The 14,650-nt window shown below is 45.5% G+C and overlaps 2 protein-coding genes across 2 annotated transcripts; both read right to left on the reverse strand.

Moving 5' to 3' along the window:
- Positions 1–1,469: 1,469 nt before the first annotated feature.
- LOC122375887 (glycine-rich protein 3-like) lies at positions 1,470–4,058 on the reverse strand. Its single transcript, XM_043355460.1, has 2 exons — positions 3,663–4,058; positions 1,470–1,962 (listed from the first exon to the last, which is right to left on the reverse strand). Exons 1-2 carry the CDS (start codon positions 3,669–3,671, stop codon positions 1,693–1,695), a joined length of 279 nt encoding a protein of 92 aa, XP_043211395.1. The 5' UTR covers positions 3,672–4,058; the 3' UTR covers positions 1,470–1,692.
- Positions 4,059–12,084: 8,026 nt separating this feature from the next.
- Positions 12,085–13,710, reverse strand: LOC122375888 (glycine-rich cell wall structural protein-like). The gene is made up of 3 exons (XM_043355461.1): positions 13,679–13,710; positions 12,819–12,955; positions 12,085–12,463 (listed from the first exon to the last, which is right to left on the reverse strand). The coding sequence occupies exons 1-3, from the start codon at positions 13,685–13,687 to the stop codon at positions 12,277–12,279; spliced, it is 333 nt and encodes a 110-aa protein (XP_043211396.1). The 5' UTR covers positions 13,688–13,710; the 3' UTR covers positions 12,085–12,276.
- Positions 13,711–14,650: the final 940 nt, after the last annotated feature.

Consider the following 14,650-nt stretch of genomic DNA (forward strand, 5'->3'; position numbering starts at 1 on the left):
GAAAACTGATAAGTTCGACAAGAGCTATAAATGCGTTTGAAGCATTAAGATATTTTGAAGGCCCTGGTGTGGGGAATAGGACGGCGGGAGGAGCAGGTGCTCTTTCCTATAATTTGGACAAGAGCCCGTTGCAGATAGGTCCGACTAAAAAAAAAAAAATACCCGGCATCAACATAGGTAATGAGGTGGGCACCTATGCGACTATACGTATTTCGGTATTTGATCCGTGCCACGTTCTTCATTACGTGGCATCAAATATGAGGAAATCTCAACCAATCGTATTAACCCGCGCCCCACTGGGGGGGGGGCTATTTATAGCCCCCCCTCCCGTTTTTCTGCAATAACTTCCAAACCGCTTGACGAATCGACGCCAAACTTTCAGTACCTTCGGCTGCATCAATTTGACACCTTGTGTCAAAATTTGAACTTCGTAGCTACCATAGGTCGGCCGGAAATGACGTCAGAGTGACGTCATGTTCGTCCGATTTCGACGCAAAACATTGAACCACGGCAATCGCTCCCAAGAGCTCAGTTTTTAAGCTAGATCCAATTTCTTTGCATGAAAGAACTCAGAATTGACCGCGCTATCAAACTGTTATCTCGGATTTTCAAAATTTTGAAAATTTCGAAAATTTTTGTATAATAATATTCAAAATTTATATTTTTATATTTTTTTCAAAAAGTTTTTGACTTTTCGAAAAAACCGGAATATATGTGACAGAACGCATGATTATGACTAACTCTAGCAAGTTTTAGCTACATATCTTCAAAAATGGCCAAGTTATACGCATTATTGCAAAAAATTCACAATTATTAATTTTTCAAATCAATTTTTCAGTACGTATTTGGCATCGTACACCAATATAAATGGCACCATCGTGTTCCTGAGCTCAAACTGCATCCAATAGACACCTTTTTTGTTGAAAAATTTCAACTTCAAAATTTGACCTTTTTTGACCTGAAAGTGATCTGACCTAAGCTAATTTCGACTCAAAATGACCTTGAATGACACAGACGACATCAAATTCGAAATCTATGGCCTAAATGGACCATAAATCATGTGTCACGTGACCGACGCATGATATAATATTTTCGTGACCTGTGATGACCTGACCCTGACCTGAAAATCAAAGTACAAGTTTGGTACCCTCAAGGTATCTAGAGCATCTGTTCACGAGTGCGGAAACCAAAAATGAGCCTGATCTGACTTGTAAGACGGCGGCCAGAGCCCAAAATGTGAACAAGCCAAAGTGCTAATAATTTTTACTTTGACCTGACCTGTGACGTCATCGGTGACCTCGAGGTCAATGAAATTAGGTTTCGCTCGACAGTTCTTCCGGGGCTATCAGACGCCGTTTGAATTTTGACGATCGGCCCAGTAGTTTCGGAGTTAGGAGGGGGGGCTATGAATAGCCCCCCCCCCCCCCCCCAGTAGGGCGTGTTATACACAGACCCCAGTGGGGCGCGGGTTAAGTTGAGCCTTGGTAACTCAGTTATATTTGACACACAAAATTGACATGGACACAAAACAGTATCATCACAAAAAAACGGTCATAAAACAATTACAATTACATTATATGGCACAGGTATGGCAGCACTTCTTTCCTCTTGGAGACTCCGCAAGAGATCTCGCTGGTAAGGACTTCATTGCATTACCTTCGATAAGACGCCAATGATGCTAGCACAGCCTGTTTAGTAGCCATAGGACCCAGCGTAGCCGCCGTGAATCCCACCATGATATCCGCTGTGGTATCCACTATGGTATCCGCCGTGGTATCCGCCGTGGTATCCGCCGTGGCCGTATCCTCCGTAGTAGATCGGTCGCGGATAGTGGTAGACAGGGTGATAGACGTGATGCACTGCGTAGCCACCCCCGTAGCCGTAGCCGCCGCCGCCGAAGCCCTTGCCCTTGGTGGCGTCGGCCACGGCCAGCAGAAGCACCAGCGCGCACAGGATAGCGATCTGCCGGGGGGGGGGGGTAGGGGGAGGGGAGGTCATAAATAAATCCAGTGCGCTGGAATATGTGAATGAGCCGATTGGTAGAGCTGGAGCCTTAACCTTCGCCCCAGTGGGGGGGGGGGGGGCATATGTTACCAGTTACCACCCTGTCGCGTTTTTCGCGTGTGAATAAAAAACCGCGGCGCGTAGCGCCGCGCCGCTTGAGGTAGCTTTTGGTACATCAATTTTGGACAATGTGTGAAATTTTTGACCCCAGGTCATGTCAGGTCAGGTCACCAGGTCAAGTTGACTGACCAAGTCTTAAAAAAAGTTTGCAATCATGTCCAGCCTGCAGTGTTTGTCAGAAAGGTTTTAAACTTGGTGGATTGCATGCTGTTATGGGATCCTACAATTTGTATATCTCGGATTTTTTATATCCGTGACCTAAGGTCAGGTCAGTGGCATGACCTTTCCATTACAAGTCAATGGAGAAAAATGAAAATGCCTCTAGATCCGTGTGTACGCATAGGAACAGTCCAAATATTTCAGAATCACAATGATTTAGTCCACTCGTGATGACCAAGGTGTCATTTTTGCTGATAGCCTCTAGAAAGGTCATCCGAGGTCATTTGAGGCTACAAACAGTTTTTTGCCAATAACTCGCGATTGGAAAGAGATAGAACGCTGGGGATGGTCTCATTGTGTTTGTCTTGTTGAGACGCATCGACTGATATGCAACATGACCTTTTCCGGTCAGGTCATGACCTTGACCTGAGGTCAAATTTTTAAGTTGACCTTTCAAGGTCAAATTATAGTTCATTCGACGCGTCTCGGTGAGGGGAACACGATTCTGGCAATAGAAATGTCGTGGCTTTTTGTAGTCGAAAGTTATTGTCGAAAAACACTTTTCGTAAAAACAGCTATTTTTGGAGTTTTTGCCCTCTGGAGGCTAAACCGTTGACCTGAGGACAATATTGATTATAACCTTTTCAAAAGAAGAGTTCAAAAGCTATCGATTGCTTTTCAATGCGTTTTTCTAGCTACCATAGTTCCTGAGATAGCGGCATGTTTTCTGAAAAATATAATGACAATTGGCAAATTTTGACCTTTGATGACCTCTGGTGACCCCAATATTGCTCTAAGGTGAAAAATGACCGAAATACTTTCAAACGTACGTATTGAGAGCTATCGACTGCTTTTTACCGCGTCTTTCTAGCCCTCTTAGTTTTTGAGTTAGAGGTGGGTGGTAACATATGCCCCCCCCCCCCTCACTATGGCGAAGTTGGCCGAGACCGCCACTGGGGCGCGGGTTAACTACTAAGCAGAGGCCTTTACGCAGGTCTCAATCCCTACTGTCTGATCAAACGAGCTCGTGATGCATCGGTATAATTTTGATAACGAAGTTATTTTTGAGCATCCATGAGTTGTGCTTGGAGTTCAATAAAAAGAGACCTTATTAACCCTTCCACGCCTCAACATGGGTCGGAGAACATAAGCTCGATACAGATGAAATCACCTAAAAAGTTCTCAAATATATCCAAGATCCAAACAGCCATGCAATATTTCGACTACAATTTCTAGCTGAGCTCAGGGATCCTCAGCTCACAGGAAATATGAGCATTTCTCTAGATAACCTTACTGACGGACGGGAACGCGGTCCCACCGATTCAGTTCGTTCTTCTGCACTCCCAACACCAACACTGCGTAGAATCCGGTATACCCACCGCCTTCATGATGCCTTCGGTGTGATCCTGGCGAACACTGTGTCCGGTCACACGCGCTCCCTTCTTTATACCCCCGTCGGGATTAGGTAGCGGTGTCTTACCAGTGCCTGGAAAAGCCGTACGGATACAGGAGCAGGACTGGTAAGAACGGTGCCAGTCATGCTTTCTGTGTCTGTTTGCGTCATTTGTGGTAACGTTTCACTATTACTAACGGATACATCGGTGTTCGAGGCTCAAACCACTGCAGATAGGCAGAGTTGTAGGGGGATGTTATCTGCCGTAGTTGCTACAGTTCAGTCATGAAAACAGTGTAGGAGAGCAGTGTAACTCCAACTTTATGATGTGCAAAGCAGTAAATTCACAATAAAGTGCTGCAATCTCAGAAGGCAGTACGCAAAAATGTTTCGGAGGACACGATGGCGTGTTTTCTGATACTTATTTTCGATCTGCGTCAATAAGAATCTTAACAATGGAAGAAAATATCCCTGTCAGCCAACAAGGAGTGAATTTTTTTAACAAAATTTTAATTGCAAACAGGGTGTCCGGAAAGTTCTGACACCTCTCTTCGACGCCATCTACCGCGCTGTTGTTGTGATTATTGGACGATCAATCACCTCTGGCTGACCCCTCGTTGACGAGTGAGCTGTGGGAAATGCAAATGTGATCTTGAAATCGTGAACAGCGATGGGTAGACGGGCGAATATATGCGCCTTGTCGCTGAATGCCTGCGCGCGGTGGCCGGATGCGACTTGAACGAGGCGTGAGTTGCAGCACGATGTGGCGTTTCTCGGCGAATGGTTCAGCAGGTGAAGTTTATTCCGACTCGAGAACTCCTTAGAAAATATCCTCATGCCAGTATGTACGGCCGCGGTAGGTCAAAACTGCCGAGAGCGATGCAGCATTTCAATGGCAATCGAAGAGAATTTCTGATTTTATCTGAATTTCTGATGGACATAAATGTCCCACAATCTTCGTGAACGTCAAATAAATGAATAACATGCTGCTCATTAGGGGCTCCTAAACAGGCACATCGCACATCTACCCGAGGGTCAAGGCGAATTGCTCTAACGGTCACCTCGCATTTCAACAGCGCGAAGCATCCTCCAACAACGCCGCTGCCATCCAAGCAAAACTGACGGAGGAGCTCGGCGGGCCAGATCACCTGTGGCGGAATGAGATTAGGCCACCTTATTATCATAACCTTAACCCGTTTGACTAAGACGTGTTGCGCGATTTGCAGAATAAGCTCTAGGGCCACCACTCATCCCAACCGGTATCAGTGACATCAAATAACTAGCAACACATGTGTTTGGCAAACAATTATCCATCGATGATTTTCAACAACATCGCTTTTGCTCGATTTAAATGAGACATTTGACCTGACCTGTGACATAATCGCTTGGACCGAGGTCAATGAAACTGGGTCGCAAGTTCTCCGGTAGGGCTATCCAACGCCGTTTGAATTTTGAAAATCAACCGGCAACTTTCCGAGATCTTAGGGGGGCTGAAACGCCCCCCCCCCCTGCTACGGGTGGCAGGGTCCACTGATAGCCCTACGGGGCGCGGGTTATCAGACATTATTTTCGATTAAAACACTGAAATAAACTCATCATGTGAAGATATCTGTTAAAAAGAGATTTGTTGTAGATTTTGTCAAGTTTGGTGCATTTGCCACATAAACCGTCGTGAAATGACTAATAACGATGCTATCATTTTTCCTTTTGGCAATAGCTTGATCGAGGGGGTACAATATGTACGATCTTGCCCCTTCCCTTCGAATTTAGTTAGACAGGCGTGACAAAATAGCAGTTAGCACCAATTTGTAAGTCTCGGGTCAGTCTGTGACCTCTGAGGTCAGTTAACGTAATCTAAATTTACTGTCAGGTTTTTGGTGGATAATTTTGTCAAAATGGTCACTTGGCAGTTGGCAGTTGACAGTTGGCGCCAAAACGCCTGCAATTGTTCGGGAGCGTCGAAAGGTGCACATTTGTTTCGGAAGGGGCAACTTTGATTTTGACCTATGGCAGGTTAAAGCCATTAGGGGATGTTGTGGTTCGAGGGAGGTCATGTGTATCATTCGATTGGTGGCAGCTCCATGGCATGCATCTCCCACCTTATTTCCTCAATTTATGATCGGGAGTTGAGCATCGGTATGCTTAAGTTATGGTCTGCACGCGTTTCCTGTTCTCATGTTTTGTATCTAACTTGCAATGAAAGTGCGTGATAAGCTTACCCTTGAGAACTCAAGAATTAGCACTCATCCGGCTAGCGTTGCGCAAAAGTTGCTCACATCCTGAACACCGTGTCGAGCGTGACTCACTTCCAAGGCGCACACGCTGTGGTTGGCCTACATGAAATGGTGAAATCGAGCCAATTCGATCCGGTCTGGACGACCTTGACACCAGAGCGTTTGGTGCCAAGGTATAGTGAGAAGGCCTATTATGCTGATCGGTATGCGATACTATGCCACCCAGTCATGCGCGATTTTCAAGAACTTTTGTTCTATCGACTGGAAATGTGTGAGTTTTTATAATGCTTATATCATGTAAGGAGGCAGATAAAGCGAAATGAAATAGGCAACTTTAGGAATTGTTAAACATAGAAATCGGTCTTCATAAAATAGTTGTCATGTTCATGATAACCTGCATTCGTGTTATGCCAAGTAGCACTGAAAGCATAGACAAGCAGTCAGCACCTGCGGCCCTCGCCGAACCTAGGTTTTCTAACTACATACGCCGCGGCCAAGGGGGGGGGGTGCGAACCCCCTTGCTGTTTCGCCGCTAATGGAGTTAAAGTCTCGCAGAAAAACGAACGTATGCACCGATACGAGACGCAGCTACTGGTACCCGATTTTAACCCTCGCCGGCACAGGCCATTTTGCGTCCTTCGACGGCTCAATCCCTATAACATGAAATCATGATCTGAGAAGCTTTTACCAAAAATGCAGTCAAAAAACTTAACGAAAAGTAAATTCAGCAAGCCTAAAATGCAATGTTTTTAGATGACCTAGGTTGACCTTGACCTGACCCTGACATCTGCATATCGTCGAATAGCATGTTTCATGATAGGTGGGAGGTAAAAACTAGCAAAAACATACCGAAATCAAGGTGTCAAAAGCTCACAAGACCCATAAGTAACGCAAGATATTGAGTTTTGGTCATTTGGGTCATGACATGACCTGAAAAAAAAAACAATGTCATATCTCCAAAACCCAATGCCACAGGCCCACAGGAACTTGAAATTTTCAGTGGACGCTGAGAATGGATAGAGGAGCAGCTATACGAAAAATCAGGCTTCTAGCTTTGAACGTGTTTAGTGCAGAACAGAAATATACCTGGGGGTGGCAACCTAGCCCCCCCCCCCCCCATGTGCGGGCGAGCGTTATGGCAGGGCGGTCATGGTGTGGTGCGTGTGTTGTGGGGAGTTGGAGTTGGGAGTCGGTGGAAGTCACGTGACCGACCGGACATCAGGTGACTCTTTAGTCTTTAGAACTAATCAGAGATATACAAGTTGCGAGACTTCTCGAGAATACTAGGTCCTGTGAGTTTCGTCTCCCTGTGGAAGTTCCTCTGGCACTGAGGGACGAGGGCGAATTGCGGAGTTGCGACAATTCAGGACCGTGCAAAGGTTTATTTATGACGTCATAGGTTAGTGACCTGACAGACACAGCCTGTAACTGCGGTTTATGTCAACAGCTCCGGTTTGAATCAAAGATCAGTTATGCAAAGTTTCAGCTCTCTATGACCGGCGTAATGCGAGCTATCATGGAAAAATCCTATTGGGGGCAACGCCCGCCTCCCCTTCGGCCGGTGAGGGTTATCAATGTCCCAAGTTGGAGCAGCTACGCACTGTTGCGAATTGCGATGTATGGCTTCCCTTTCAAAAGCATGCAGATGTGTTGACGAATGACGATCATGGGCGATCCACACATGGCGTGGCGATTACTGTCTGATACTGCATGCACCTGATTCATTCTGGCGTTGAATATATGATGAATTGATCGGTTTCTTGTCCAACTACATTCTACAATAATGAAAACTTAGCACCCTCATCAGAACATTCTTCTCTGTTGAGCCAAGCTGAGCTGTCGAGTTGTCAGCCCCGCAGTTCAGTGACCCAATCAAAGGAACTTGCCGGGCTGAACATCCTGCAATGATCGGCTAGACCAGCTCGCTGGTTTAGCCTGACTGCGCAGAAATGCCGTTAAGCTGATCAAGAATCCCCCTTACACCAGTTTCTCAGTTCCGGTCTGAAGTTGCGGCTTAGTGCGTAAATACGTGCGTAAGTGCATAGATTTGTACCTGATAACTCATAACTCGTTCTTGGTACTGGCCATGACTGCCTCGCTCAAAACTGGTCTCCACCGGATTTGGGGACGCGATGCGGTTTTCTGTGACATCCTGATGCAAGGAGACCTTGAAGCTGAGCTACTGGTTTGGTGAGATCAGGCACCCCCCCCCCCCCCAGCTAAGCCTGGACATCCCGAGAAATCGGCAGGCTTGATGATGCAGGGGAGATGTTGGAGTTTGTACTTTTGATTCGGTTATGCCTATAACTTGAACGTGTTGCATAAGCCTTGTAAATATATTCAATTAATATGCATTAGGTACCTATAACTTGAACGTGTTGCATAAGCCTTGTATAAATATATTCAATTAACATGCATTAGATATTCGCCTAATCGTGTTTTGCGTTGTATTCAAATAAGATAAGTTTTTTATTATGTCACCTCAAGTAGCTTCAGCCTTCAAGCGTAACAAATAACAAACACTCTGGCTGCAACTGTAACGCTGCTTCAGAGCCAATCAAATAGGCACTGCATCATCAATTGTACATACAATGTCATATCTCCGTTCAATGTTTCTCGGAAACATTACCCGAGCCACGCCCCTAAACGACCAAGGAAGCCACCAAACAATGGCTCCTGTCTCCTCCTAAAGCCTTCCCCGAATCTTCCTCCTCCTACACCTCCAAATCTTCCCCCTGCTACACTTCCCACTCCTCCCCCTGGCGCTCCTCCCGCTCCTCCCCCTGGCACTCCCCTCAGTCCTCCCTCTCTCACTCCTCCCTCTCTCACTCCTCCCTCTCTCACTCCTCCCACTCTATCCCTTGTCACTCCTCCTGGTCTTCCTCCAGGCAATCCCTCTCTCCTTCCTCCCAATATTCCTCCTTGTCTTCTAAATCCACCGTCGTCTCCTAAGAACGGTCTTTGGCCGCCACCCAGGATACCCTGACCACCTAAAACGCGGTCGAAGAAGTTCCGGAAGAATCTGAAATAAAAAGAAAACGCATTATCATGGTGCATCGCTGTATGTGCCGATTTATATAAAAAGATACATTGGATTTGCCTAGAAGCATTTTACTGCATTTGTAACTGAATCAATGGCTCTTAAATAAATCATCATTTATCCAGCATTAAAAGTGGACTAATTTTATGATTGATTTACAAAAAAATCCTCACGTCCACCTAGGCTAGAACTAACCCGCGGGACTCGGCAGCCTCCAGATCAGCTCCTTCCGATTGTTCCGCTAAGTCGGCTGACGGATGAAGAAGGCCTCTAACCGTAGCGGCCGAACAGCTCAGCAGTGTCGCCAGCACCATCAGCACAGCACACGCGGCTAAAAACTGTAGCGAAAGTTACATAAATCACACATAGATGTCACTGGTGCAGCCGCGTTATGACTGCACCATTGTAAACAATATAACTAACATATATGTAAATAGCTCTTAGGAGGTTTGTCATAGACTACAGTGATACGATTTTGGCTCATTACTAAGACAACAAACATGCGGAATGACAACGTCCTAACTAATCACCCGGTCGTAATGTGGCTTTATTACGTCACCTAAGTAGTAAATACATGTTTTAGCTGTTCCATTTAAAAAAGGAAGCCCTACCAACGAAAAACTCCTCTCACGCTTCTAGAATCTTGGCAGCTTACCGATTTCATGTTCGATGTGATGTGTGTCACATATGCTGAACAACTGGTCAGTGAGACCTTCTGCACACCGCTTTATACGTGGTTCTTACGTCGTGGTTCAAAACTAGGTCAGCTTCTTATCAATCGTGATTAAGGTGTATTTGAGACAGGGATAGATAAGCGCTGCAAACCGCAGCATTGTAAAATAATATTTCTATCGAGGATTGGTGTTCGTAGCGGCTGAGATATCTGAGATGACAGCAGTAAGTGCTTACGGGTGCAATTTTTTGCTAGGAGATTATGTATTATGTAAGGTCAGTGATTTGTCAAGCTATGAAATTTCCATGTGCTGCCTTTGCCGGTAAATAGCTGTTTTCGCGACGGCATTTGGCAAATGTGTGGTCACAGTTGGCGTAGATTGATCAAAGTAGTTCAGAGTTGTTCTTGGGTAGGTTTTTAGCTTCAGTAGCAATTGCTGCCTATATAATTGATTTATCGAATTATCGTACACTAATAACATTGTCTATCAACCTTCGCCCAGGTGGAGGGAGGGGGGGGTGAGGGGGTGCCACATCAGACGCTTGTTTACGTGTGTAAAGGATGGGGGTAGACATTTAAATACTAACTATACTTACCGCAACCAAGGGGTGGAGACGTTTTTTACTCCCTGTCTAACTCCATAGATAAATAAATTAGGACAATTAGCAGTGCCAAACGAATGGTCTCCACAAATGATTCTAAAGTATCTAAAATTACTGATCCCACTTCAATTTTCAGTATCATAGGTCAAGGTTAAAGTCAAAACCGGCACATGTGTGGTGATCTCAAGCTTTGTGGTTCAGAGGATGGTAGGATGTATACGATTATCGGGCAAAACTGGATGGCAATAAAAGAAGACGTTCTGAGAAATCCGATTACATGATTAAAGTTCAAGGTCAAGGTCAAAGACATGTTTGAAATTCACCTCAAACTTTGTTTTGTTATAAACTTTGTATCCTAAAGAATTCCTAAAACCTTTGAACTATTTTCATGCTCATCAGGTCCCTATATGTGGTTCATGTAACGATTCAAGACTGCCCCAAGGTTAAGGTTATGTGAGAATATCCCTGCTAGAAGCTAAGTCACGAAGCTCAGCCTTAGCTATAGATATTTGTGTATATTTGTTTTCCTATTTGTGGTGCATAAGTACCGGTTACTTTGTTTGTAATATATCTGTCCTGTAATTTACGAATATAAGGCAGCCGTTATAATTCTTCCATTTTCCCTTTCTGTAGCTTCTAAATGAATGTTTAACATCAGCAAGGTTGCCACATTCGTGATCAGCGACTGTGAATACATCAAATAAGACCTATCATGCGTCAAAATCATCCAAAGGTCATTGCAGGTCATCTCAGGTTCACATGAAAATTGAGCATTTTCAAGCAAAATATGCATATGGCATTCGACATATGACAGGACGAATGCGTTGGTATCTTCATCTTGCTCTAGCGCCATTTTTGTTGAAGATATTTGCGAAAAGAAAACTGATAGCTCAGCTCGGGTCTTTGACCCGAGCTGTGACCTCAGGTCAAGGCTTTTGGTTTCTCTTGGTCATACGCTACACTTCCTTGTTGATATTTTGTATTTATCTCTAAAATTATATTTTTAGTAGTTATCTATAACTTTATTACCCTGCGACGTCATCAAAGGGCTAGTTTCATATTTGTACTCCAGAGGATGTCAAATTAATGGAGAAAAGGGTAGTGAAACTTTCGACTTCCAATCTCTAGGCGTTCGGGAGCTATCGCAAATATTCGTCCAGGGGAGAGAACCCTCGCCCCCGGCCCGCGAGAGTTAAAAACGTAAGAACTCTTAAGTTCGCTGAACTTTAGGTGAACTATAAAATTCACCTAAGCTAGTAAAGAAGAGTTTGCATTTGATTGACATGGACACGCTGAGCTCGCTGGTGCTTTAATATTTGTTCTGCGTTTGCTGGAACAAAAGTCATACGCGAAAACAGTTGACGCGTTCCAGCAGAACCTTTTAGGTCATTATACTGCAAAGCCCCTTAAATATTGACCTAAAGACACAAAATTTGCACATCGGCGAGATTCTCCACAATCCATGTACATACGTGGTGTTTTTACGCGCATATAGGAGCCAATCTCCATAGGCTGGTACCAAACCCCTTGGTCCTTCGCTTTATGGACAGGCTGTGGGCTGGCTATGGGTTAACTAATAGCTTGTGTCCAGATGAATTGACAGTTTTATGCAATGTAGTCTATATCGAGGGACACACTGATCATATACCTAGAAGATGTTCGCGACAACACGTCTCGAAAATATGTAATATGTATGCGCACAGCGTACAGTATACTTGCATGGTGACTTATGCTGTGGATAAAATATCCTGACGTTTCGTAGTTTAAAAAAAAGATCAGCTCGCAGAAAAAAGTGCAAACTTTACCAAGGCTTCCGCTAGTGGAGTGGTGCTCGGCAACATTCCGTAAATATTTAGACATTACGCTGCAATTTATTTTGTTCGAAAAATTCACAGAATTCGACATTTTCCTGAAACCACAACAAGCTCGTCTCTGGCAACATATTTCTAAGTTTCACGTCCATCAAAAAGCCCTCTATTAGCCGTCTGCATGGATAAGGCAGTGAGTGCACTAAACGAAATGTTCAAAACAAAGCAAAAAAAATACGGAAATTAACGTCCAACGAGTGCTCCAGTGCCCAATCCGCGTCCGAGACCACCGAGACCTCCCAGTCCGCGGCCAAGACCTCCTCCCAGTCCGCGGCCGAGACCTCCTCCTAGTCCGCGGCCAAGACCACCTCCTCCCAGTCCGCGACCAAGACCTCCGCCGAGCAGACTCCCCAGAACTTGGCCGAAAATACTGCGGAAAAAGCACATGAAGGGTGTCAGCTAATCTGTAAAACAGGCACTGAAGTTCCCTTGGTTGCAAACAAAATGTAACAATACTGCTGTAAAGCTGCTATGAATATGCAGCTGTAGAAGATTAAATCAGCGTGCAAGTTTTTAGTTTTTTTTCTCACATTGGACTAGTTAGTCTGCATATGTACATATAGATGGCATTGCAATGGGATTGGATGGGATGTTTCTCTTCTGGCCGATCTACATAAATCTTCTCAAAGTCATTTGCTAGTGGATAATAGCTGTTTTCACGAACGGCTATCTGGCTGTCTGGCTTTATTATGAGTATGAGTAGGCTGAACGTTTTAGAAACTTACCCAGTTTCAGCGCCCTGCAGGTCTCCAGCTTCGGCCACAGGCTGGCCAGCATCCGGCGTGAGCTCGGCGGCTGCCTGCTGTTCAGGTCGGCAGGTCACCACCGCCACTAGCGCCGCCAGAAGGCACAGCGTCACAAACTGAAACCAAAAGTAACCGCGGTCCACCCACAGTGCACACATGACTCCGGAAGATGCTTTTAATCCAACCTGTGGGAATCTTTCGTCGATGTCGCCTTGCCTTGTTGCTAGATCTTAATTCCTATTCATTGCGTAATACAGTTAGACCCCGAATACCTGGAAGTTGTGAGCTGACTCACCGGGATATTATCCCATCCAAAAAGGTACCTACAGCTACTTTGCGCCTCAGTCGGTGGTTGGAATCAGTCCAATTTTCTGTTTCTACCCTCCCCCCATCTCCCCTTTATATACACTTATACCTACTCTAGTTACATGATCCTGAAAGGGCTTCACTAAACCGAAAAGTATTGCAAAATACATTAATCACCTATGGGACTTGGTGGGATGAATAATTGACGCTTTCATTAGCTCGGTAAAAATTGAGCAGGCAAAAAGAAAAGCTGCCCTTAAGCCCATAAACGACAACAACAACGAAAGGCTTAAGATCAGCACGAAGTTTTCGGTGCAGGGACCCTTACACGACCGGAAGTGGAACAGAATGAAACAGCGATGCTCGCCCCAAAAAGTTTCGTCGATATTCATCGAATTGCTCCTTCCGTCAGATTTATAACTTTCGCGTATAAAAGGGCGCGACTCAAACTATATATAATAAGCGCACCATTCGCAGTCTGTTAAGCCACACCAGCAATCACTCGAATCCCAAACACAGTCGTTCACCCTCACCGTTTTCATGTTGATCACTTCTCGCTCAATCAGCGACTGATGCTACCGAGCACATCCTCCGTTTTATAGGTAGCCTCCGGGATACGTCATTCAGGCCCCGGAAAATTCCAAATGACCTCGGGTCGTTCAGAATGCTTGCCATACCGGTCTATGAGTGTGTCCCAGATTAAGGTTAAATCTCCTATCCCTCAGGGGATGGAGGAAGGGTTCTTCGACCATTTAGTGAATCAATGCCAATCCCGTAGGCGTGCATTTTATCACCATTGAATGTTTTCTGAAGGTCATCACATCAGCGTAGGAGGTTAGTGAAACAAATTGGCACATTTCCAAGAAAGTTAACGCGTCACACTTTGCAGAACTCCATGATTGATACCTTAACCTCAGAAAATTGCCAAAATCAGCAAAAATACAGCGGAAGCTGTGCAGATCAAAACACGATGGCATTGAATTTCCAGAGATCGTTGAGCACGTCGCTGATTTTTCAGGCATCTGATCTGACTGGGTGTTATATAATTGTGGCGGCGGGCCGGGCATTCCAGGTTCGCAGAGATCCGCGTCGTTCATTGCCTCGATGACGTCATCACACGTTTGGGAGGCTGTCAGACAGTCTCGTATGCAGCTGACCGAGGGGCAATATACGCCTGTCAGAGAGTGATGGAGGAAGCTGACGGAGGGGCAATATACGCCTATCAGACAGTCGTTAAAGCAGCTGACCGATGGGCAATACACGCCTGTCAGCCAGCGGTGGAGGCAGCCATGACCGAGGGGCACCGGGAAATATACGCCTGTCAGACAGCCGTGGAGGCAGCTGACGGAGGGGCAGGGCAATATGCGCCTGTCAGACAGTCGCGGAGGCAGCTGACGGAGGGGCAATACAGTAATACACGCCTGTCAGCCAGCCGTGGAGGCAGCCATGACCGATGGGCAATATGCGCCTGTCAGACAGTCGTGGAGGAAGCTGACGGAGGGGCA

The sequence above is a fragment of the Amphibalanus amphitrite genome, unplaced genomic scaffold (genome assembly GCF_019059575.1).
Source record: "Amphibalanus amphitrite isolate SeventyFive unplaced genomic scaffold, NRLGWU_Aamphi_draft 001947F_arrow, whole genome shotgun sequence".
Taxonomy (NCBI): Eukaryota; Metazoa; Arthropoda; class Thecostraca; order Balanomorpha; family Balanidae; genus Amphibalanus; species Amphibalanus amphitrite.